This window comes from Panthera leo, chromosome C1, assembly GCF_018350215.1.
Source record: "Panthera leo isolate Ple1 chromosome C1, P.leo_Ple1_pat1.1, whole genome shotgun sequence".
Taxonomy (NCBI): domain Eukaryota; kingdom Metazoa; phylum Chordata; class Mammalia; order Carnivora; family Felidae; genus Panthera; species Panthera leo.
In genome coordinates, this window is record NC_056686.1 from 25,333,419 (window position 1) to 25,359,478 (window position 26,060).

The 26,060-nt window shown below is 44.3% G+C and overlaps 1 protein-coding gene across 1 annotated transcript in view; it reads right to left on the reverse strand.

Moving 5' to 3' along the window:
- The window catches only part of CSMD2 (CUB and Sushi multiple domains 2), a 540,846-nt gene that overhangs the window by 53,682 nt on the left and 461,104 nt on the right, over positions 1 to 26,060 (reverse strand). The window contains 8 exon segments of the mRNA XM_042948549.1: positions 158 to 331; positions 5,876 to 6,049; positions 7,113 to 7,286; positions 8,962 to 9,156; positions 10,235 to 10,420; positions 16,295 to 16,483; positions 19,002 to 19,148; positions 22,053 to 22,241. Coding sequence (XP_042804483.1) covers positions 158 to 331; positions 5,876 to 6,049; positions 7,113 to 7,286; positions 8,962 to 9,156; positions 10,235 to 10,420; positions 16,295 to 16,483; positions 19,002 to 19,148; positions 22,053 to 22,241 — 1,428 coding nt within the window.

The window sequence follows — 26,060 nt, forward strand, 5'->3', positions numbered from 1 at the left end:
GATGAGAAAGTCCTCATTTATGAGCCTTCTTTGCCCTCAGTTTTCCCTATCCGAATCAAAATAACACCAGGACTGAATCTACTGGCCTGTGCTGCGGGGTCACCCCCACAGATGGTAGCGGTACGGGGGGTGAGGTGGGAGAAGAATGGTGACTCACTTCTGCAGGTGGGCAGCGTGTCGCTCCACTGCCCGCTGGCCAGGCACTGGGACCTAGCAGCCCCCTCAGCCATATACCCAGGGTTGCAAACAAACTTAACCACATCGTTGAGGTTAAACTGGTTGCCCTGAGTGAGGCCGTTGATTGGGTTGCCTGGGTGTCCACAGGTAATTGCTGCAACCAAAACAGAAAATAGGTAAGCCCTCCTATTATTCCATACCCCTAAAGTGCATCCTTTTTCTCACCTGGTATTTCTCTTGCCCATGAGTGAAGTTCAGGCCTAAGTCTAACTATAGTCTCTTAGCTGTAAAACCTTTATTTCCTGAAATCAGCATGGGGACATACCTTCTTCCTTGAAGGCACATCTGTAGCTTGGACAGCTTGAGAGAAATCACTCTGTGACTCCCCATGAGGCATTAGGCCTGGACTGTAGTTCTGTTGTCCGGGTTGTCAGTCCTGGTCATTTTCTCTGCCTCTATCCCTGTCGTACCCCATGCCCACTCTCCATCACTGGATGCGATGACTACCCCTCAGCAGATTCAGGCCCAACCTACTTCCTGGCTGAGCTTGACAGAGCCAGAGTCAATGCTAACTACACCCGAATGGAGGGATTGCTCCCCATGCCAGACCAGTGGCTCAGCCAAAGCTGTTGAGAGCACAGTCCTTCCCCTCTACTCCTTCCAGATGAAGGGAGTTCAATCCATATAATTTCTGGCCCTTCTCTGTGCAATTTGGGAAGAATGAGCAGTCATGCTTGGCCCAGTTCTGCCCTCTTCCTCTTGGGACCCGGCGCCTGTGAGTGGCAGTGCTCTCTGCTGCTCCCCTGGAGACAGGCTCTCCCCAACAATGGGGCGGGGGAGGTGCTGTCCTTGCAGCCTTGCCTGATGCTGTGAATCCACCCCATTCTGGGTTTGCTTTTTTTTTTTTTTTTAGCAGACCCCATATGGCTTTTACTTTAAACTATGGCTTCCAACATAGGCTTTATTAGTAATAAAGGTGATATTCTGGAATCCTTGCAGGCCATTTTATTTTGTGATTTGTTCAATTATAGGCAGGGCAGTGGGGGAGAACCCAGTGCTCGAAGCCCTGGACCCAGAGTGCGAGGGTCACCACTTTGTCCCAGCTTCGTCCTTCCTCCTGGAGCTGGAGTTGATCCCTCCATGCAGTGGCACTGGTCTCTCTGAGGTCTCCTGAAAATAAGTGCCTGCCTCAGAGCCTTGGCACTTGCTTTCCCCTCTGCCAGAACATCCGTTGGCTCCTGCCCTCACATCTTCAGGTCTCCTCTCAAATGTCACCGTTTCAGTGAGGCCATCCCTTATGACCCAATAAACAACCTCCCCAGCACTTCCCCGGGCCCCTTGCCTTCTCCACTTTTCTCCACAGTAACGGACATGCTCTACATGCAGCTCTTTGTTTGTTCATTGTTATCTCCCTCCACCTCAAGGTCAGCTCCATGGGGGCAGGTTCTTTGATTTGTTTCTTGCGACATCCTTGGGGTCGGGACCAGTGCCTGACATACAGGAGGAGTTTGATAAATACTTGCTGACTGGAAGACCGGTGAGCACATGGATGTGTGGGTGCCAGGGTTTCTGCTTTGCTCCTTAGCCCTTAGTTCTCTGTAGCACCTGCCTGGTACCCTACCTAGTCTCTTCAGACTGAAGTCTCAGTTGATGCTTTTGCCAGCTCTTTCTCTTGGTTCTGGATTTTGAGGCTGAGAAACCATGAGGAAAGTTTTCTTACCCCAACAACTGGATCCACAAAGAGCCCACCCCAAACCATGATGGTGTGAATGGAGATGGGGGAGCAAGAGCAGGCAGGAGGCGGGGCCCAGTTTTTGCTGTGGCCAACTCTGGCATCATTCTGGGTCAGTTCTCTTATGTAAATCTCAACAGTAGTATCCCTGACTCTAGCAGAGAGGGCCGAGCAGAGCAGGACACATGTGTTAGTGGATTGCAGGGGTTTGAGACTGCCTGGTGTGCTAGGATGAGGGTGGGCTGTGGAGGCCAGCAGACCAGGATTTACTACTCAGCTCTGCCCTTTCCTTACTTTGGACAATTCACTCCGAGCTCACTTTCTGTATCTCTAAAGTAAGGATTTTGAATTGCATTAATAGGTTTGCCTTGAAAATAGATTCAGACATTTACTTTTCATTCAACATTACTGAATTCCTTCTATGTGCTAGGTACCTTGCTCTGCTCTGATGATATACAAGGAGGAATATGATATGGTCTCCAGCCTCAGGGAGCCACTTCCCAGTCCAGGGAAGCAGACTGTTAGAACACAGTGTGCTGGTGCTGAGATAGAGGCCCACAAAGAAGAGGGGCATCTATCCTCCACAGGGGAGAGAGTGGGTTAAGGAGGGTTCCCAGAGGAAACAGCATGCCATCTACACTGGATCTCATGGATGAACAGGACCCTGCCAGATCAGCAAGGTGGTGGGAGAGGGGAGACAATCTTCACAGGGTCTTTGAACTCATGGAAATGATATGCAAAATATTGGGTGGGTGCAGTGTGCTTGGGAGAGGATTCACCCCTCTTCCAGATTCACAAAAGGTCACGAGGCCCCTTCTCAAAGGCTAAGGACCACTAATAAAAGTGAGAGAAGAGTGTTTTGTAGTATAACCTTTGGGGGTACCACCTCTTGAAGGACAGGTCATGAAAGCACCTGCAAAGGAACCGAGGGGTGGTCAGCAAAGTAGAAAAAATAAAGCCCAGCAAGGGGTGGGAGTGTCCCAGAAGCCTCAGGGAGAGCCTCAAGAGGTGTCAGATACCCCAGATAGCTCTGTTTCTCTGGGGACCCTGATTGGTACAGGCTGTAAAGAAGAGGTGGAGAACACCCCACTAGGAAGGAAAATAGAGGTCTCTGTGAAGCTTGAACACTTAACGGGGGCTTGAGGGAAATTAATAGAAAGGAAAGGTAAGCAGTAAAGAGGAGACAGTTAAAAACAGATTAAGTTCGCTAAGGAGGCAGGAGGGAGGGGATCTGAGAATCAATGGAGGGCACAGCCTTGGGCCTGGAGAGAGAGACTCTTCTACAGAGGTAGGAGGGAAGGGAGAACAATAGATGTGTGGGTGGGAAGCAGGAAGCAGAAGGAGTTATTGTTTGATGGCTTCTATCATCTCTGCAAAATAGAAAGTGAGGTTATCTAATCAGCTAATAATTATTGGGGTCTCTCTGCATTATTTCATTTAGTCCCCACAACCCTGTGAGGTAGGCACCATTGTCATCCTCAGAGCAGTCGGGAGACTTGTTTGGGGGCACTGTTTCCAGGTGGCTCTTCTGAGCTCTGAAACCAGCTCCTCTGATTTCAGGCCAGGTTCATTATCTGCCTTCGCTATCTGCTTCGAATGTAGGCGGAGGAGGTGGAGGGTGGGTGTTCAGGGAAGAGGTAAATTGTGCAGTAGCTGTTTGGGGATGGATGAGAGAGCTAACCGAGGAGATATGGGATTGCCAGAAGGTTTGGAGAGTAATATGGAAACCTTGGATTTACACATGGTGACAGCTAACACAGTGCCCACCTCAGGGTAATCACTTATAAATGCTTGTTCTTTTTCTCTTTTCTTCCTCCTCCAGGTACTCCCCACATCTCTGTACTCCAGAATAAAATGGGGGTTGGTCCAAGAGGTACTGGATTCTGGGTAGGATCCGGGCAATCTAGGTCCTGGGTCCGAGTGTCTAAATACCTTACTACGCTGCTTTTCAGTGCATACCAGCTCTAAAATTAAACATCTTTAGGCAGACATTCTCCATTTATTTTCTGACTCCAACATTCCCTATTATTTATAACCCACATCTCTGCATGTATATTCTGTGCCAATTCCTTGAAGGCACTGGAATTTGCATCTTCTGGATGAAACCAAATGTTTAGTTTAGACTCCTCTGGAAGAGTGACTGAATAGAGATGGGTCTTGCTTTGTGTAATCCTAATACTTAAGTAGCTATTAAGACTAATTTTTCATGCATTGCTCATTCAATAAGTCTCATTATTGTACTGCTCCATCTCATATAGGAAGAGCCAAATGAAGAAGAATTACAAAATTAAACAACACAACCTGCACTTTACATAAAGGCTCACTTCAGGGAACTTTAAAAAGTGAAGAATTTTCCAAATTACTTCTAGGCAGCTGAGAAGAATGGTGGTCATCTACATCCAAAAAACGAGGAAAATGCAGATTAACAAGAAGAACGAATAAAACTGTAGAAAGCCCAGGCCTGCAGCATAATCAAAAGACAGAGAATGCTATAAACTTTAAAGTATGTGTAAGTGGAAAAACAAACGTGCCACCCAGGCAAAATGTGTCTCATGCTTCTGTTGCAAGCCTTTGTGGAAAGCAAGACTGTTCGGAAAAGAGAAGAGAGGAGCAGGGAATGGCCTGATATGTATCTAGAGAAAGTCTATTGTAAATGTGAACAAACTGAAAAAGGATCCTGGTATGTCAGTGCACTGACTACAGGAAATGGGCATAAAAGCCTACAAACTTCCCTAAATACCAAAAGAAATGGGGGGGGGGGGTGGTGAGTAAGGAAAACATCATATAGAGAAAGAAATTCCTGAGTATATCTTACCCACAATAGTTACATAAAACCCGACAGATATAAGACCAAGCATGTAAGTCACAGCAATATATGTGGATGAGTATAACTAACTTATTAAAGGAAATGGTTTTCAAATGGGCTCACAAGGTAAGGCCCAACTCTCTGCTGTGTACAAGATTCAGAAAGGCTAAAATACAGGGATGGCTCAAAGTGTACCAGGCAAATGGAAAAAGGATGAAAGAAGGACTCGTAAGCCCTATATCAGGCCCAGTGCCAGTCGAACTACAAATTATTAACAGTGACAGAAGACATTTTAAAGGCTAAAATCACAGTTTGCAATAGATATAATAGTTCTGAATGAGCATGTAGCAAATAACATAGCAACTACCTTTATGTAGCAGAAACTACAGGAAATGCAAGAAAAGATAGAAGACCACTAAAAATAGAAAACTTTGAGACACACCTCTTGGAACAAAACAGGTCAAGTGGACAAAAGTCAGTAAGGTACAGACAACATAATCAAGGCACACCTTATGACTATATACAGAGCTTTATACCCTAATTCCCTTTCTTCTTAAATGCACATGAAACATTCATAACAGTTGATCAAATATTAGGCCATAAAGAGAGCATCGATAAATTCAATGAAGTAGAAATATTACACACAGTGCAGTAATATTAGAAATGAATAACAAAATAAAAATAAAAAGTCCCTTCTGCCTGGAAATTAAAAGAAAACAACTATTAAAAATTTTTTCAGTGAAAGAAGAAATTAATTTATAACCCAAATTATAGAATTTCTAAACAGCAATCAAACATTAATTATTATAACCTATGGGATCTGATTAGAGCAGTTATTGGAAGAAATTTTATAACCTTAAGCACTTACATCAATAACAGTAAAAAATGGAAAGAATGACAATAAATGAATTGGATTTGCTACTCAAAAGCTAGAAAATGAACAAACAAGTTAACCAAAGGAAACCACAAGGAGGGTAATGGTGAAGACAAAAGCAATAATTAATGATACACAAAACTGAAAACAAGAGATGTAATGATTGGGTCTTTGAAAAAAAGTACCCAAGCGTGCAAAACCTCCAGCTAACCTAATCAAGAGGACAAGGGAGAAAGTCCACGTTGAGTCTGAGCCCGTGACTAGGGAGAGTGGATAACATACTTACGCACACAGAAAGGGGTCTTGCCCGACCAGTGATGATCCTGCTGGCAGATGCGCACAGACATGCCGATCAGGCGGAAGCCGGCATCGCACTGGTACACCACGCTGCCCCGGTAGCTGTAGTTCTCCCCGTTGATATGTCCATTGACGATGGGCTCAGGGGTCCCACAGTGTCCGGCTTTGGTGGGAGATGAGGAAAGAGTGTAAACTGAAGAGGAGCTTATACAAGACGAGTAGGGGTTTGGTCAGGGTTGGGGAGACATGGATGGTGAGGAAGAGGACCAAGGACCCAGCCACCCATTATTTTCTCCACCTCCTTCTGAGAGTAGCTATCCAGGAATGGCTTTAGGAATCCTAGCATGACAGAAATGCCATCCCCAAATCCCAAGGTTGAATCCCAAAAGGCCATCCATCTCTGAACTGTAGTTTCTGTATCTGTCTGTGGGTTAGAAATGATCACTGTTCCCTGCCTCTGGGATCGTCTCCCTCTTTTTTTCATCAGGTAGCTTCGACTGAACATCTACTGAATGGAGGGCACCTGGTCTACATTAAGGCAGTCAAAGCCCAGCTGAGTTGAGTTGGAAATGACTATGCACAAACAGGTGATTTGGCTAAACCCACCTTTCCTTCTCCTTGAGTGGCAAGAGACACAGACAACTTAACCTAGGTGGGTTACTTTTATTGAGTGGGGTTTGGGTAGAGTATATTCCTAGAATTTCCACTGGTATTCTTTGAATCTGTATGGAAATAATTCATGACTGTATCCCTAACAAGAAGCCTGAGACAGTGGGAGGGCAGCACTGTTCAGTCTGGAACAGACATTCAAATCCACGCTGTCAGGTCTGTGTGTAGCTGAGACTCTCCTTTGGACTTGAGGTTTCCAAGAAAGAATTGAGAGGAGAGAAAACCTTAGAATCTAAGGTTTGGTAGAGAATGCATTAGCCGTGGGGGAAACCATAACTTTGTCCTTTGTAAGCCAGGTTGTTTTTGTGCTTTTGTCATTTGCTTACTATATAACTTTGTCTTATCAGACTTGAAATTCTTCCCATTCTTTTGGGTGCCCCAAGAGAAGTAAGTTCAGGGTTTTAGTCATGGTGCATGCCCAATAGCTGGTGTTTGGATTACGCATTTTATTCCATAGGTAGAATGATGCTGTTCAAAGACTACAATCAACTTTAGAAAGCTCTAACCTGCCTTGAGGAGAGAAAAATGAGGAGGATAGATCTGGGGAGGTCACTCACCAAGGCAGCGAACTTCAGAGCCACTCCAGAGCCCATTTGCCATGCACTCCCGCACCCTGGAGCCCACCAGCGTGTATCCAGAATTGCAGGAGAAGATGGCCGTCGCCCCATAGACAGACAGTGTTCCAATGCGGTGCCCACTGGGCGGGATGGGAAGCTCTCCACAGGAGATGACTAAAAAAGAAATCACAAAGTACTCTGAAAAGCCAGCATGAAGGGGAGGGACACGGGCTGCTTCTGAGTAGTAAGAATAATGACAAAGATGAGACCTGTTTAACTTTATTGGGACTCATGAGCCGAATGTGAGACATGGCAGTGACTTGCGTGATGTTACAGCTGGAGCAGTGATTCTCAACTGGAAGTGTGGCCAGAAACACCTGAGGAGATTTTAAAATGCCCAGGCTGTACTCTGGACCTACGTCTCACAATCTATAGAGATAAGGTCCAGGCGTGTGCATTTCTAAGAAAAACTCTTCAGGCAGTTCAGATATGTACCCTGGTTAGGAACCACTACACTAGAGGCAGAGATTCTGTGGTGTCCTTGGTGTCCAGGGCAGACACTACCAATCAATCCCTTGTCCTTTCTGCTGAGTGCAGCAGAAGCCTCCTATTCCTTCTCAATAGGGCACCGGAGATGGCCACTGGCTGGCATGTGAGATGAGGCCCGATGGCCAAGACTACACTGAATGTGAGATCCTTCATGGTGATAAAGCTGTTAAGACCCTTGTGACTTCTGCTCTGCCACACACATGGTTATAGTCCATGGTGGGGTCTAAACTTGGATACATAAAGACAACAGTGACTTGAATCATCAGTGTAGGGAGGATATCACTCCTTCTCCCACCCAATCGCAAACTTTCTACTGCTCAATGACAAGCTATTTCCTTTTACCCTGTTACAAACACCTACTTCCTCTATCACATCTGTATTGATTACGTAAATATTATGAGTCTATCCCTATTGTAGTGGGTGTTGTGGTGGGCCACTTAGACCCCCACTTAGGACCAAAGGACTTCTCTCCCCAGCTGCTGGTAAATGACCCTCAGCTACTAGCCCTCTTCAGACAGCCTTGGCTGCAGAGTCCTCCCATCTAGATCACGCCCTCTTCCTGGGGCATCCTGTACCCCAAGTTTGGTCACTGTGTAGGCATAAAGGCCTCTTGCTCCAACTTGTGGCAGTTCTGAAGGACCATCCCAGCTTCAGAGCTCCCTGCGGGGTCAGCTGAGGGCTTCACTGATAGTGCATCAGAGCTCAACTTCACCATCTTCCCAGGGCTTCTTCCTCCCCTTCCCTTACACAAGATGGCAGTAATCCTAACAGTACTCCATAATAAACCTCTGTCTCAGAGTTGCTTCCCCAGGGACCCTGACCTTGGAAACTGTCTTGAAGACACCAACAAACACAACTAACAATGCAGAAGGAAAGGCAGACACACCTAGGTGCCTGCCCCTTGTGCTATACCCATTTCTCCTATACACATTCCTGTTACAGGTCTTTCACACCCCATAAGCATTGCTTCCTTACTTTGTCTGCCACTCCAGCAGACCATAAGCTTCTTTTCGGTAGGTGTCACAACCTTTTATCTTCATACTTCTATAATACCTGGCGTGAATGTTGAATATGTGAATTAGTGGATGCTCTCCTGGACAAAGGCAGCTTTTTAATAAGATGCGGAGAAGTACTTCCTTAAAGGAGTAGGCAGCTCCCCAGCTCCTGACTCTAGATGAGAGTTCAAAAAGAGGTACACTGCAATCCCTTGTGATACCTCCTTTCTCCCCTTCCCCATGTATGGTATAGTTCAAGTAGGAGGCACTGGGCCAACTTGCCCACCATCCCGTCCTGGGCTTACTTTGGCAGGTGGGCATAGAGTTCCCAAGGCTCCATTTGCCATTGGCCTGACAGCGGATGACCCTTTGGCCAGTGTAGTAGTAGCCAGGGTCACAGATGAGCATCAGCTGGGCCTGGAACTGGTACTGTGTCTCAAAGATGAGCCTCCATCGGCCATGTTCCACGCTGATGCTGCTGACATCGGGACAGGTCACAGCTGGGGAGACAAGGGGCAGGGAGGAAGATTGATTGATTAATTAATTAATTAAATTAATTATGGACGACACTGGCAAGACTCCAGAGCTGGAGACTGGGAGACTGTAATGCAGTAATGATGAATTCAAGAATTTTCAGCTGCCAGGCAGGTTTGTTAAATGAATGAAATGGGCTGGGTGGGGAATGTAGGAAACTGGGGTGGGCAGATCCAACCCCCCCCCCCCCCCAAAAAACAAAAAAACGGGTGGTGGGTGGAGGTTAGTCAGTACATATTGTTACATGTGAAACTTGTAAGTTCTCTTCGGTCAGGTCTTCATTTTTCACCAGAAGCTAGAATTATGGATTTTTATGTAAACTCTCCCAACTTTAAAATGTTGGGAAGCAATGAAAAATTCCATAAAGCATACCACAGGCCAAAGAAACAAAATCAAACCAAAGTGCAAAAGCTTGTATCTTCAGACTTGTTATGACCTAGTAGGCTGCCAGTTTGTGACTCCAGCCTGAAAGCTGAACTGTACCTCTGACATTTTAGAGTTTTGTGATGAAAGGACACTTGTGCAACTATTCTGCTAGTTTTTCCTTCTAAAAGGAACTGGAGCAAGTTATTCCTAAATTCTGTGATGGTTTATGGAAACATCTCAGCGTGCAATGTTCTATCAATGTTTTGAGAGCAATTTCAAATGGAAGCCCAACTTGGTAGATGACATTATCCACCTGTCTCTGCTCCCTGAATCCCCAGTCTCCAAGTACCTGCTTTTTTTTTTATTATGTTTTTTAAAAATGTTTATTTATTTATTTTGAGAGAGAGAGATGGAGAGTGAGCAAGAGAGGGGAAGAGAGAGACGGAGAAAGAGAATCCCAACCAGGCTCTGCACTGTCAGTGCAGATCCCACAGCAGAGCTCGAACTCACGAACTGTGAGATCATGACCCGAGCTGAAATTGAGAGTTGGATGCTTAACTGACTGAGCCACCCAGGCGCTCCTCTCATTATGGGGTTTTTAGCTCACTCCTTGTGGGAATCTCTTCAGCTGCATACCCAGCCCCTCCTTATGCCCATCTCCACTGCCCAAGGACTCACGGACACACTGTGGGGGGACATTGTGGTTGCTCCAAAGGCCTGTCTCCAGACACTCTGTTGTGGCCTCGGCACCTGCCTGGAGGTGGTAGCCTTCGCTGCAGCTGTACACAGCCTTGGTCCCCACTGTGTACTCTTTGCCAAACACCATTCCGTTCTTAGGGGCCTCAGGAAGCCCGCAGGAAAGAGCTAGCAAAGAGAAAAAAAATAACATGAGCATGTCTGGTTCAAGATGGTATTCTGAGAACATATTTTAATCTTTCCTCTCCCCCAAGGCCCTAATAAAATTACAGTAAAGACTGGTAAAGCAGAAGAGCCTATAACAAAAAGCAAAATGGGAGGGTCAGCAGCAGAGGAGACTTAAAATAAAACTTCGGAAGATGGATTGTAGATAGAAGTGTGCTGAGAATGAAGTGGAGCTGAGAAGCTGCAGGTGAGACCAGTTCTCCTCCATCCTTTCCCACAAAACCAGTGAAGAGGCATTCAGGCATCTGTTCCCCACGTAAAGGAGAGAGGGTTGTCTTTCCTCCTAGAGGAAAAAAATAGGAACTCCCTTGAAAGAATCAGGGCTGCTAAGGTGTGAGTTGGTATCCCAGAGTAAAGTTCTTTTAATTCGAGGATATAAGGGCTCTTAGCCTAAAATCTGCCCCCTGCCTGCTCATCTCTACTACACACTCAATTTAACTTCTTATTCATGTGAGAGACCTAGTGGGTAACGATATCTGTATATAATCGCAACAAAGGTAGCCCATATCTGCTACCTGGAAAAATTAATCTAGACTTTCCTTTAAAATATGAATAATCAAGGATCACTATATATGTGAAGAAAACCAGTAGTATGAAAGACATAAAGATAAGATTAAAAATAGAAAAAAAGTGGGAATGCAAGCTGGTGCAGCCACTCTGGAAAACAGTATGGAGGTTCCTCAAAAAACTAAAAACAGAACTACCCTACAACCTAGCAGTTGCACTACCAGGCATTTATCCAAAGGATACAGGTGTGCTGTTTTGAAGGGGCACATGCACCCCCATGTTTATAGAAGCCTATCAACAATAGCCAAAGTATGGAAAGAACCCAAATGTCCATCGATGGATGAATGGATAAAGAAGATGTGGTATCTATATAGAATGGAGTATTACTCAGCAATCAAAAAGAATGAAATCTTGCCATTTGCAACTATGTGGACAGAACTGGAGGGTATTATGCTAAGTGAAATTAGTCAGAGAAAGACAAAAATCATATGACTTCACTCATATGAGGACTTTAAGAGACAAAACAGATGAACATAAGGGAAGGAAAACAAAAATAATCTAAAAACAGGGAGGGGGACCAAACAGAAGAGACTCATAAATATGGAGAACAAACTGAGGGTTACTGGAGGGGTTGTGGGAGGGGGGATGGGCTAAATGGGTAAGGGGCACTAAGGAATCTACTCCTGAAATCATTGTTGCACTATATGCTAACTAATTTGGATGTAAATTAAAAAAAAAAAAAAAAACATAAAACAAGTTAAAAAAATAGAAAAAAAAAAAGGAAATAGACTTCTCCTTTAGGAAACAGACACAGTTCAGGAAATAGACGATACATAATCTTTAAACTTTTGATTAGCAGTGTCTTGAGAAGTCAAAGTGGCTTATTGTATTCATATAATGAGAACAGAGTGCTTCGAAAAAGGAACAACAACAACAACAACCAAAAAAAAAAAAAAAAAAAAACAAGGGAAATCTCTCTTAAATTAAAAATGTGATTGTTGGGGTGCCTCGGTGGCTCAGATGGTTGAGTGTCTGACTCTTGATTTCAGCTCAAGTCATGATCTCAGAATCATGGGATTGGGCCCCACTTTGGGCTCCATGCTGAGTGGAGCCTGCTTGAGATTCTCTCTCTCTCTCTCTCTCTCTCTCTCTCTCTCTCCCTCTGCCCCTCTCCCATTCACTTTCTCTCTCTCTCTCAAATAAAAAAATAAAAAATAATTAAAAAATATGATAAAATAAGTATTAAATAGAAAGGCTGGAGATTAAAAGTAAAGGAAATTTCCCAGAATATAGACCAAACAGAACCTGAAAATGAGAAAAGGGGACTGAAAACACAGGAGGTCAATGTGCAGGAGGCCCAACATCCAACAGGTCAGAGTTCCAGAAAGAGAGATCAGAGAAAGCAGAGGGGTGGAACTGTCACAGATGAAAATTTCCCACAGCTGGAGAGATGCAAGTCTTCAGATTGAAAGGGAGACAAAAGGATGCAAAGAGACCCATTCTTAGATACATCATCATGGAATTTCAGAAGACAAAAGACAAGTTCCTCCAAGTTCCCAGAGAGAGAAAAAAACAGGACATCCCTGAGAAGGAATGAGAATCGGAATCATCATACTTCCTATCAGCAGCAATGGATGTCCAAATGGAATGCTTTTCTGAAGGAAGTGATTTGGAACCGAGAATTTTGCCTGGTCAACCTACCACGCATATGTGAGGGCAAAAATAAAGATATTTTCAGACATTTAAAGACTCAGAGAATTTCCTTCTCAAGAACCCTTTACGAGGAATTTACTTAAGGCTACACTCTATCAGAAAGAGGGTGAAAACCAAGAAGGGGTAAGATATGGGATATAAAAATGACAGTGCTAACACAAGAGGACAAAGAAATGAATTTCAAGGTGATGGCTCAGGAGACAAAGGTGTGCAGCAACATGGCTGTGGTCATTGTTTTATAAGGAGTAGGGTCAACACTACGTTTATTGGAGGAACACACATTATTGAGGTAGGAGTAGCTTGTGTGGTCTTTGAAAGAAATCAATACTTACAAACTATGTTTGCCCTTTGATAGTTCAGGAGTTAGTACAGATGGAGGGGAGTTAATCAGAGTACGCACTGTTGTTCCTCATCCATCCCCACCTCTGTAACTAGTCTAGAGCTCAGACCTCCCTCATTCAGACCCAGAAAAAGTCAAGTAGAGGAAGGTCCCATCCACATTGGCCAACAGTGATCCTCGGTGCTACTAGAACCAATAAGAGATACAGGGCCAGAGCTTCATTATGATATGGGGAAGGATGGATTGTCCAGAGACAGGGGGATTGGGATATCAAGATGGAAGACTTCAAAGACTGGAAAACAGAAGGAATGAGTAAATTAGGAGGAACTGAGGAGAACATGAGGAATGAAGAAATAAGGAGCACTTGAATATGAAGCTCTTTTTTTATTTACTTTGAGAGAGAGAAAGAGAGAGAGACCGTGCGCGTGCGTGCATGCATGGGGGAGGGGCAGAGAGAGCATGCTGAGCAGGCCCCGCACTGTCAACACAGAGCCCAACGTGGGGCTCGAACTCACAAACCATGAAATCATGACCTGAGCCAAAATTAAGAGTCGGACACTTAACCAGCTGAGCCACCCAGGTGCCCCGATGCTCTTTTAATGCCTAAACAGCAAGACTTTAAACTCCTTTGGTGGTACTAGGTTAGTCGAATTGTGATCAACTAACTGCTCTGCTTCCTTGAACTTTTTGTGAAGAAATACTTGGATCCCCACTGATATTTTGCATGAGGAGTCAGGCAGTCTGGAGACAGCAGGTGAAGGAGGTAGATGGCGGCTGCTTCTCACTGCTTGCGGTCCGGCTCTTCCCTTGTGGATAACTAAGATGACAGAGGATAACTTCCTAGTCTGAGACCTGATCTCCATGCCAAAATATGGTCCACAAACTCTGAGGTAGGAGGAACACTTCCTATGGGTAGGAGAGGTGGGGACAGAATTACCAAGTATTGGAAGCTGGTGGTGGAATGCGATCTCTCAGGGAGAGACTACGTAGGGAAAGAATGGCCTGGGGAAGGAGAGAGAAAGCTAATTAGAAGGCATAGGATTTCTTTTTTTTGAATTTTTTTTTTAACGTTTATTTTTGAGACAGAGACAGACAAAGCATGAATGGGGGAGGGTCAGAGAGAGGGAGACACAGAATCTGAAACAGGCTGAAACGCGGGGCTCGAACTCACAGACCGCGAGATCATGACCTGAGCCGAAGTTGGCTGCTTAACCGACTGAGCCACCCAGGCGCCCTAGAAGGCATAGGATTTCTAATGAGATATATTTGTTGGTGGAAAGTCATGGTTTGGAAGAATGCCAGGCCTTTCCTGGTCCTGGGAATGGGGGATTAACACCCTGTGCTTAAAAGGGCCCCAGAATCTGTGTTCTCAGAAGAGAGCTAGTCTCTGTGAGGGGAGAACGAAGACGGCCCTCTGGGTAGTGGCCAAAGGTATATGCTGGTTGGACATGAAACCAGGATTCCAGAGAGCTCAGGGGGAATGGCTGAGTGGAAGGGCATCAGTGGAAAGCCTGGGGATGGGGCCAGGTACAAAGTAGTATGGGGATGAGTACACAGAAGCCTAGAGAGGTTTAGTTTGGGGAAGTGGCAAAAGAAAACAGATATGAGAGGCATGGTAGGTTCCCACCGCAGCTTCAGAAGAAAGGCTGGAGACATGGAGACCAAAGCCAAATGACATTTGCCACTTGTGGACAGTCCATTCTCTGGGAACACACTGTTTGAGAAAGCTCAGGCACAGGCAAGAGGGTCAGAGATGACAGATCCCTAAAAAGTACGCCACCACACTAGGAACCACAGCACGGGAAAATCAAACATCAGTGTGATTTCCTGTTTTTGTCAGTATGGTGGGCAAAGTTTTTCTTTCTTTTTTTTTTTTTTTAAGGCAGTACATAATATTGAGACTATGGCAGAAAAGACAACTTTCCCATGCTGGTGGAAGCGAAGACAAACGTTCTGGAGAGCAGTAAATGTCAAAAGCTGCAGATTCTGCACAGGTTATGGTTCAACAATCTCATTTCTGGGAATTTATTTTAAGAAATAAATATGGATGTTCACAATGATGGGATTCTAAGGATTTTAACAGCAGCACTGTTCACAGTAGCAAACAATACAGGAATTCAAATGACCAACAAGAGGATGATACTTAATAAATGACAGTTTTTCCGTGATGCTACACGACCATGGGAAATAATGATGAGGAAGTGTATTTAATTATGTGACAGATGTTAAGAAAATATCAAGAGCTTTGTGCACTGAGGATGCCATTTTTGTAAACAACATATAAAAGATCAAAGGAAATGTGCTGAAATGTTACACAGTGATCTCAGCTGATGGGATTATAGGTCATTTTTTTTTTTTTTTGCTGCCAAGTTTTTATTTAAATTCCAGTGGGTTCACATATGTAATATAATATTAGTTACAGGTGTAGGATTTAGTAATTCATCGCTTACATGCAACACCCAGTGCTCATCACATGTGCCCTCCTTCATCCCCATCACCCATTTAACCCGTCCCCCCACCCACTTCCCCTTCAGCAATGCTTTGCATTATCCATAGTTCCCCCCCCCCCCATCTCTAGTCTGAATTATATTGCTTTAAGGGAAAACAAATCCCACCAATTATGAAAGGCAATGCATCCCTTTCATATGTGCCAGACTACCTGATACATATCATGGGCTTGACTGCTGACAATGAACATGGTGATGGTCGCTGTTCCACCCTGGTTCCCTCTGTCCCTCACCTCCTCCAACCTACTGCTTCAGGCAGCCCAAGTTGCTCTGCATATCTTGTGATCGATCTCTCTCCAGGTTCATGGTTTTGCAAATGCTCTTGCTGTTGCCTAGAATATTTTCCTTGCTAATGCCTGGCCCCAACCCCCACCGGCTCTATGAGCCCAAGCCCAAACATCCTCTCTTCTCGGAGTCCTCCCTAGCTGTCCAGAGGGAGGTAGGTCCCATCGGACCTCTGGGCTCCCACAATGCTGTTTGTACTACTGATACAGCACTTCCTTCCCCTGCCATTTTGCATTTATGTGGCTACGTATCTTCTCCCTTATTGTTCTGAACACCCTGAGACTATTTTATGCATATGTATATCCCCAGGGCTCGAGATATTATGGACCCTCAATATACGTTCGCTGAAAGAATGAATTATCAACGAGGAAACCCATATTTGGAAGTGATGGGTCCTGGGACAAACCCAAGTGATGTGAGAAGGATCAGAGCCACTGGGCACCCCCTTTCCAAGGTACTCCTCACCTTGACAGAGAGGAATGGCTTCACTCCACAGGTAGTAGCCCTGGGGGTGCCGGGTACAAATGGCCATGCTGTGTCCCACCAAGCGGTAGCCGGCGTTGCAGCCAAAGTGGATGGAGCCTCCGGGCTGGGTGCTGGTCTGGCCCAGAAGGAAGCCATGGAGTGGAGCCCTGGGCAGGCTGCAGTAGGGAGCTGAACAACAAGAAGAGGCTCAGGGGACCACGTGCAAGCAGAAGATAGATGAGCTCTTTCCTGCACGTGCCGCCCCTTTTGTTCCCCTTTCCTCTCCCTCACCAATCTCCTTGTCTCTGCCACTGCCAGGCCCACCGCTATTTAGGAAGATCTGAGTGGTTGATACTGAGAAATGGCCAGTGTAGTAAAGCCAAAGAAAAGAAAAGAAGAGAAAAAACCATGAAGCCCTGGGTCCCCTTTGTGGCCCAGAGGCAGTACTGATCTTGCAGCTGAGCTCAGGCTCTCAAATCCTGTCAGCTCCCAAAGAGGCACAGGAGATAGACCCCAGTGGGGTTGGTTCCAGAAGAGTGTGACTGCAGGGGTGTGGACTCTGGAGTCCTATATCTGACCTTTCTAGCTCTGTGACTTGAGACATCTCACTGAAGCTCTTTGAGTTCCACTTTCCTCACCTATGTTTTGGGATTTGAGACGCCTGCCTCATAGGTTTTTGGGCAATTCAAACGGGTTTGTGTTTGTAAAGTCCCCAGCCCAGTGCAGGGCACTTGGTGCTCAATAAATGGTCCTTCTCCTTCCTGTTGTAGGGAGTTGGGGGAGGGGGAGCCGTGGCAATCCAGGACATGAAATCCACGGTCCTGTTTCCCCTTCAGTGAAGCCCCTTCATGGCTTCAACTGGGATTTCATTCACTTATTTGACAAACAGACGTGGAGCACCTATTATGTGCCAGGTGATGTTCTAAGTACAGGGAAGACCACTGTGAAGAAAACAGTAAAAAATCCTTGCCTCAGGGTGCTGACCATAAAGACTCCTGCCAGCGATCCACAGAGGAAGTTCTGTGAGGCGGGGAATGAGGGTGGCCAGAGGAACACTCGGAACGTGTACCTCTGTTTGCTCTAAGAGTCTCTGGCCAGGTCTCCCAGGCAGGCACGGGACACAGGAGGATGAAGGTGCCAAGGCCCTTACTACAGCCACCCCATGGCGAGGTCCTCTGGTCTCATATTTGAGGTCCACATCCCTCTGCTGGTGAAAATGGTGTTTTAAATACCGCCCTTCTAGGCCAGACGTGCTTCCTTGCTCCTGCTTTGCCCCCTGTGTCCTGCGTATATCGGACCTATGTGTTTACATCAGTCAAGAACAGGAATCTCAGTTATAAAATACACTTGATCATAGTGTCAGATGTGGGTACAAAGTATACAAGCCTACTGTATTTTCATGAAGTACTAATTGTTTCACCATGTACTTAAGTCATTTTCTGTGAGTGAGTATTCCAATTACAACTGACTCAGTTGTGACCAAACATGTGATTGTTTGGTTTTTGTTTGGTTTGGTCTCTTTTTTGTTTGTTTGTTTTTTTGTTTTTTGCTTTTGTTTTGTTTTTGTGATTGGTCTTTAAGAACATCAAGGAAAGGGCAACTCCTTAATGGCTTTTAGTTCCTAGGTTAGCATCCATCACAGTGCATTGCTAACTACATGCTATATTTTCCTTTGTGTAAGCAGCTCCTGGGAACTGCCAGCCCCTTAAGGGACCTTAAGGTTCCTTTTTCATCATAAGGAAACTGAAGCCTGAAGAGGTTCAGTGACTTGTCTAGGAATCATTTGGCTGGTTTGTGACAGAGCTGGTCACTGACCTTGGGGGTCAGGAAGCGCCCCTTCCTCATGTGTGTGTGGCTGGAAAGGAATTTAGGGTTCAGTCTGCAGAGAAAATGGACCCTGAGACAGTAAAGAACCTTCTCCTTCTGGGTTCTCCTCAGCTTCATCTGGTTTGCTTTTTCCTGAAGCCACACCTGTGGAACTCCTCATGGTCTCAAGTAATTCTTTTCTGCCTCCAAGCTTGCAGAGCCCAGCCAGAATTTCATGGACCCACTCCCCTTCGAAATGGGCGTCAGGCTGCTTATCAAGTTTTCTTTCCAACCAGAGACAGTAATCCCCATGATAAGAGTTCAGATAAATTCCATTTTCTCCATATCATTACATTTCCAGGGATATTTCTGTGCTCCATTGTAGATTGCGGCCCTGGTCAACCGTCTGCCTGGCTTGGCCCCTGACCTGCCTCTGCCTATGATTCTGGCTGGCAGAGCAGAACAAAGCCTCCTGGACTTAAAGTATAGGCCATCCTTTGCTGCCTAACATTTCCCACGTGGAGACCCACATCTTAGGGTTTCTCGGTTTTTAGGAACTTTTATTAATGTTTCAACAGTGTTAGGGATGGGATCACCTCATAGGCATTATCAGATGATATATAATAAACTTATCCAAAAGACACAATAGGCTGGAAGTACAAAAAGAAGAGAGGGAAGAGTTTAAAGTGGGGAAAAGGGCAAAAGAGGGGAGGTGGAGACCGCCAGGGACATTTGTGCAGCTGTAGTGAGAGAGGTTCAGAGGAGACAGGCTGCCAGTCCCCGGGTAGGATCTCTGCCATTGACCAGGATGTGGCCCATGGCTTACTTGGCTGTTTTGGGTGAGCAACTTCAAGGGCTCAGGGGTTGTAGCCCTTCTCATGAGTCCTTATATTTTACTCACCTGAATACCGAATCTTAAAGCCCTTCCGGTTGTAGGCGTGGTCAGATGACCAGCGCAGGTACACAGTGTTGCTTGAGCTAGTGACGATCAGGGGAGCCGAGTAATTCCCACTGAGGGCTTTCAGCAGAGGACTTTGTCCTGAGGGACCTGGGTGAGAGTACGGGACACAGAATTACAGACTAGCACGGGTGCTAGAGATTAGGTACCTTGATTCGATACCTGAAACGTAACCAGCTGCCATTTCCCTTCCTCAAGAGAAGACATTAGGCTCAGATGGTCAGGGCCGGTGCAATGGTCTACTTCCGCTCCTCTGTCTGCATCCCCAGCCACTGTGCTGGGTGCTCCTTCCTCCTGAGCCCTAAAGTAGTGCTCCAGGAAGTCAGTGCCAATTTATAGGAGTTGGCAGGAGAGATGAAATCTATCTGCCATCTTGAGACTTGCCAAGGTCAAGCAGCTGGTTAATGCAAGAGCTGGTTTGCAAACTGGGAACCTCCACCTTGCCACCTACTTCTCATGTGCATACTAAAAATAGCTCAGTGCTTGCCATATAGAAAAAGTATGTACTAAATGAATAAACAGCAATAAAGCTACATGCAAACATCATGTTTCAATGTTACACACAACATTGTTTCCCAATAATCCTTTCCAAGGCTCTTCCAGAAAGCCCTCCCTCTTCTTTTTCCCCACCTTTAATGCCTGGGAGTGCATTAAAATCAGTTGGTTCAAGGGAGGCAGAGTATAAAGCTCAATAATCCATAACAGGATTTATTGCCCTGGAAATAGTCCTGAGTGATGGTTCTGATATGCTGCTGAGATGGCTCTTGGAAGCTTGGCAAAAGCATTAAACAAAATAGAGCCATCAGAACTGCTGTGACAAACCATGAAGGAAGGGGTCAAAAGGCTCAGAGAAATGGCTTGCCAGAATAGGTCTATTGTATCAGACCAGAACACCCACTAGCTGACCATGTCTCTCAGGAGGCCCTGGAATATACTTCAGTTCCTAGAGCAAAGAGGAACACACTGGTGAGGGGGTGAACACCAGCATCATCGACAACCTGAGTAACACCTGTCTACCCTCTGTTGGCGTAAACTGATGGAAGGAGATACTGCCATAGAATAGGGCTTCCTGGTGTTGATGGAGATGAGAAGATTCTAGAATACAGGGGCCAGGCAGAGGCTTGCATAATTACTAAAATGTGCAGCAAGGTTGGAATGGTAGCTGGGAGGGCCTAACCTGCATGATCTATGGTGATGTCTCACAAAACATGATATTCTTTTTTTTTTTTTTAATTTTAAGTTTATTTATTTATTTTGAGACAGGAGAGAGCATGAGCAGGGGAGGGGCTGAGAGAGAGAGAAAGATGGAATCCCAAGCAGGCTCCATGCTGTCAGCGCAGAGCACGACATAGGGCTCAAACTCCTGAACTGTGAGATCATGACCTGAGCTGAGATCAAGAGTTGGATGCTTAACCGACTGCACCACTCAGGCGCCTCCCCTTTTTTAAAAAAATTTTTTAATGTTTTATTTTATATTCGAGAGAGAGACAGAGCACGAGCAGGAGAGGGGCAGAGAGACAGATACAGAATCTGAAGCAGGCTCCAGGCTCCAGGCTCCAAGCTGTCAGCACAGAGCCCAATGTGGGGCTCAAACTCATGAGCAGTGAGATCATGACCTGAGCTGAAGTCAGATGTCCAACTGACTGAGCCACCCAGGTGTCCCCAAAACATGATATTCTTAAGGGCAAGGTAGACAGGCAGCCTCCCAATATATGAATAGATGAACAAAACAGATCGTGGACATATAGTCAAAAAGGTGAGAAAAGCTGACCCCAGTGGAAAGTTGCAATGCCTCACCCAGTTTGGAGACTTGAGCTAGGTTCCATTTCTTATTCCAGAACACTTTGCCTGAAGGAGAGATTGGGTCCCCATGAAAAAGGGCCCTACAAAATCTTATCAATTATAGATAGTAGTAATTCTGCCAGTCCTCCCCCCTAAAGACCTACTGCTATTTCCTCAGGCAACTGAATACTGGAAAAAAGGGAATGTGCAGGTATTCCAAAGATTTTGGACACAGAGCGTGAATTAATGCTGATACCAGGGGACCCGAAGCACTATCGCTGGCTCCTCTGTTGGAATAGAGGTGTCTGGGGGTTGGAGTTGGTAATAAGTGAAATCCTGGCCCAGATCCACCTCACAGCATCAACTTAACCAAGTAGTGGCCCTCGTTTGCAGTAGACGTACCAGATGTAGTATCTTCATTAGAGCAGATGATCACAGCCTTGGTTGCATGAAATGAAGTTATTGATCTAGCAATGCATTCTTTCCATACCCATCAGAAAGGAGGATCATAAGCAATTTGCATTCACATGAGATAGACAACAGTATACATTCATGGCCTTGCCCCAGAGCATTGTTAATTCTACTGATCACTGTCATAGTATGAAGAGATGTGGACCATCTGGACATTCTGCAGAATATAGCATATTGGTTCTCTATATGATGATGTTGTATTAATTGCCTCTGATGAGCCAGAAGGGACAATTAGTGTAGATGCTTTTGTAAGACACATGGCTCCAGAGGGTAAGAGATAAGTCCTACAAAGAGTTGGGTGAAATTTCCCCAGTGGTTTGAGGACATGCTGAAACTTTTTCTCCAAATTAAACAGCAAGTTAGTACACCTTTTCCCTTCTACTACCAAGAAAGAAGCACAGTGTTTGGTGGCCCCTCCTTTGGGTTTCAGAGGCAGTGTATTCTTCATGTGGGAATACTGCTATGATCCATTTGTTGAATGACATTCAAGGTACTTGCTTTGAGGAGGTGCTAAAGTAGGAAAGGGTTCTGTAGCAGGACGAGCCTACAATACAAGCAGCTTTGCCCCATGTCCATACAATTCAGCAGCTACCAAAGTATTGGGATTTCTGTGGTAGAGAAAGATGTTGCATGGAGCCTCTGGAAAGCTCTAATATGGAGGTAATGGCACAGATCCCTCAGGTTCTAAAGCAGGTCTGTGTTATCTGCAGCAGGGAACTATTCAACATTTGACTGACTTACCATCAAAGATCTCAAATTCATCATACTGCTTCTCACTGAGAAAGTACTCCACCGTGAGGGAGATGTTGTAGTCAGGTTCCACTCTCACCAGCCAAGAGCAGGTCTGGAACTGGGGATAGCTTCCTGGGTAGCTCTGACTCAGGATCACACCCGTGGAGTCTGTCAGAAGCTCATTCGTTGGGCAGTGCACTTGGAGAAAAAAAGAAAGAGAAATACCAGGTACATGGGATGGAGATGGATCTGGGGCCAACACATTTCTCTGTCACAAAAGACAACCACTGGAACAAGAGTATTTGAGCACATTCAAACAAGATCCCGACACCCATCATTATACTGCACCATGGCATGAGGTGACCTCAGACTCTGTGTCAAGGGTACTATATTCCTGGGATTCAGGCAAGGCCAGTTGTTGGGATCACATCCTAGCTCAGATATGGGCTTTGGAGTAACTGAGGATTATACATACAGAAACAACAGTAAGGCATCCTTAAATCCAAGAGTTAATCTAGTAAATGGGTTTGATTTGTACAAAGAAGAGTATAGGGAAGAGGTAAGTACATAGAATCTTGAGTCAAACACACCTGGATTTATACTGTCACTTACTAGCTATGTGGTCTTGAACAAATTATTTTCTCTCTGTGCGATAGCTTCTCCACCTCCAATGCAGAAAGATAACACCTGCCTTACAGGGTTATTGTATTATACGACATTATATAATTGTACATTAGTTAACGTAATATATGTAATATTATAGAAAATAACATACTTAAAGCATGCAACATAGTTCTTTCATAAATTGTAGAGATGATGATGGTAATTACACCAGGAACAGAAGAAACTAGCAGAGCTTGGCTATGGCTTGATTAGTAGTATTAAGATATCTAAAGACAAATATGTCACCCTAAGGAAGACAGTCAATGTAGAACTTAGAACAGGAGTTGCTGGAGGGGCTAGATTGGGTTTCTTGTGTCTGTCACCAGGGAGGCTAGAGAAGATTCTGGTTCAGAGGAGCCCTGCACATCCTGGAAACCAGGGAGGTGCTCTCTCCTGGGGGTACAGGGAAGTGTCACTAAATCCTATTTGAAATAAATTTGAGTATGATCCACCTCTATTTGCTTGGGCTGAGGACTCCACAGTAAAGTTTTGAGGACTGAATCAACTTCTTCAGTACCTTGAAAGAGACATGCCCTGGGCAGTAGCTGCAAGTATCCCAATCACTATCCCAATCACTGCAAACAGAGAAATTGGTATTTTGCTGTGTATGTGCCTTTAGACAGGCTTCCTGAATGTGCTGGATTCTAGGACACCGACAAAGGAGAGTTTCTGGAACCGCAAGGCCAAGGACTAATTCCTGGATTACATTTTGAGAAGAGGCTGTCTGGGGAGGAGATTTAGCTACTCACTCTCCACCCATTTCCTCTGTTTCCTTCAAACCTTCTGCCTTCACAGAAATGAGGCTTTCTAATCAGCACTGGGTCTGGGCTAACAGACAAAATGCTTTCTATGGCCCAGAATTCACACAGCTCATCTGGGATTCCTTTGAGTAGCGTTGCAACACCCCCCCTTTTTTTTAAGTAATCCCTACAACCAACATGGGGCTCCAACTCATGACCCGCAGATCAAGCGTCACATGCTATACCAACTGAGCCAGCTAGGCTACTGAAAGGGGGAGCCTTGGAAGACACTAACTAGCTTCTCCTGGGAGAACTTCCTTCTTATTTTGTAAATGGGAAAGGAAAGAAAATGGCATCTTGGACTAAAACGGCCTTGCTTTTGAAATGCTTCCAATTTCACTACCCTGATATCTACAGGTCATGGAAGTATGCTGATATTTAATTCCCCCTAGGCTTTGTGGTACAGTCCAGGTGGTACCAAATCTGCTCTTGAAGCTCTCACCTTTCCTTCTTTCTTTCTTTTTTTAATATGAAATTTATTGTCAAATTGGTTTCAATACAACACCCAGTGCTCATCCCAACAGGTGCCCTCCTCAATACCCATCACCCACCCTCCCCTCCCTCCCACCCCCCATCAACCCTCAGCTTGTTCTCAGTTTTTAAGAGTCTCTTATGTTTTGGCTCTCTCCCTCTCTAACCTTTTTTTTTTTTTCCTTCCCCTCCCCCATGGTCTTCTGTTAAGTTTCTCAGGATGCATAGGGGCACTTGTACCCCAATGTTTATAGCAGCACTTTCAACAATAGCCAAATTATGGAAAGAGCCTAAATGTCCATCAACTGATGAATGGATAAAAAAATTGTGGTTTATATACACAATGGAAGCTCTCACCTTTCTACTTGAAACTCCTCCATTGAGGGGAAACAGGCACGCCCTCTCAAATGAGATTGGTTCCACAGGTTTGCCTTTTTGTGTGCAATTATCAGATTTGGGCATTAGTGTTTATAAGTTTTTCTTTCTCCTTATGTTCAAGATGTCTGGCCTTTGAAGGTTTAGTAAGTATTCTTCCACGAAACCATCTAGTCTTGATGTCTTTAATGGGGTTTCCTCTGATCTCTATTTCTTTTAAAGAATTAGGAAAGTATAAACTTTATATCTCTACTGGGGTCAATTTTACCAAATTATACCTTCCTAGAAAATCATTCATATCATTAATTTATCGGCACAGATTTGTACAAGATTTGTACAAGATCATAATTAAAAAATTTTCTTTTGCTTCAATGGTTATAGTCCATTTTCCCTTTCTTATTTTTCTATATTCCTCCTTTCTCTCTCTGTTTAATTTACCTAATGGTTTGATTATTTTGTGGCTCTTTGTTCCAGGCACTTCTTTTTATTTATCAGTAAGGCTGTTTTTGTATTTTATAACTCATTCATTTTTTAAAATTCAAAATTTTTGAAATATAATTTATGTACAATGAAATGCACAGATCTTAGGTGCATGGTTTAATGAGATTTAGCAAATGTATATGCCTGTGTAACCACTACCATAATCAGGATATAGATTTTTTCTGTCACTCAGAAACTTGCTCTCATGCCTCTCTGCAATTAATTAGTATGACCTGCCCCATGCTCCAGGAAATCACTGATATTATTTCTATAACAACAGATTAGTTTTGATTATACTAGAATTTCATGCAACTGGAATCATACATGTTGTTATTTTTGTGCCTGGTTTCTTTTGCTAAACATTATGTTTCTAAGATTCAATCCATGATGTTTTGTGTATTACTACTTCATTTATTTTTATTGCTCTGTAGCAATCACAGAACAATTTTTTTGTTCATTCATTCTGTTTATTATTAATGAACATTTAGGTTGGTTCCAGTTTTGGATTATTATGGAATTCATATACAAGTCTTTTTGTGGATATGGGTTTTCATTTCTCTTAGGTAAATAACTAGGAGCATAATTGCTTGACAATAGGGCAGGTATATGTTTAACTTTGAAAGAAATTACCCGTTTTCCAAAGTGACTGTATAATATTACATCCCAACCAGCAATGTATAAAAGTTCCATTTGCTCCACATTCTTGTCAACACTTGGTATTTTCAGTCTTAAGTTTTAGCTATTCTAGTGGGTGTGCAGTAATATTTCATTAGGGTTTTAATTTGCATTTTCCTGATGACTAAAGATGTTTAGCATCTTTTCATATACTTATTGGCTATCCATACATCTTATTTTGTAAAGTGTCTAGTCAAGTCTCTTGCCCATATTTTTGTTGGATTGTCTTATTATTGAGTTGCTGAAGTTCTTTACATAGTCTAGACAGAAGTCCTTTCAAAAATACATGTATCATTAATATCTTTTTTTATTCTGTACTTTGCCTTTACTTTTCACATTTAGTTCTGTCAGTTTTCCTTCATATTTTTTGAAGCTCTTTTATCATATGCATATAACATATATATCTTTTGTAATGGAATTAACTCTTTTGTCATTATACAATTTCTCTATTTCTGGTAATACTCCTTGCTGGCAGTATTATCTGAAATTATGTTTCTTATGTTTAACATTTGCATGTATATCGTTTCCTCTTCTTCAGTCTATCTGATATTTA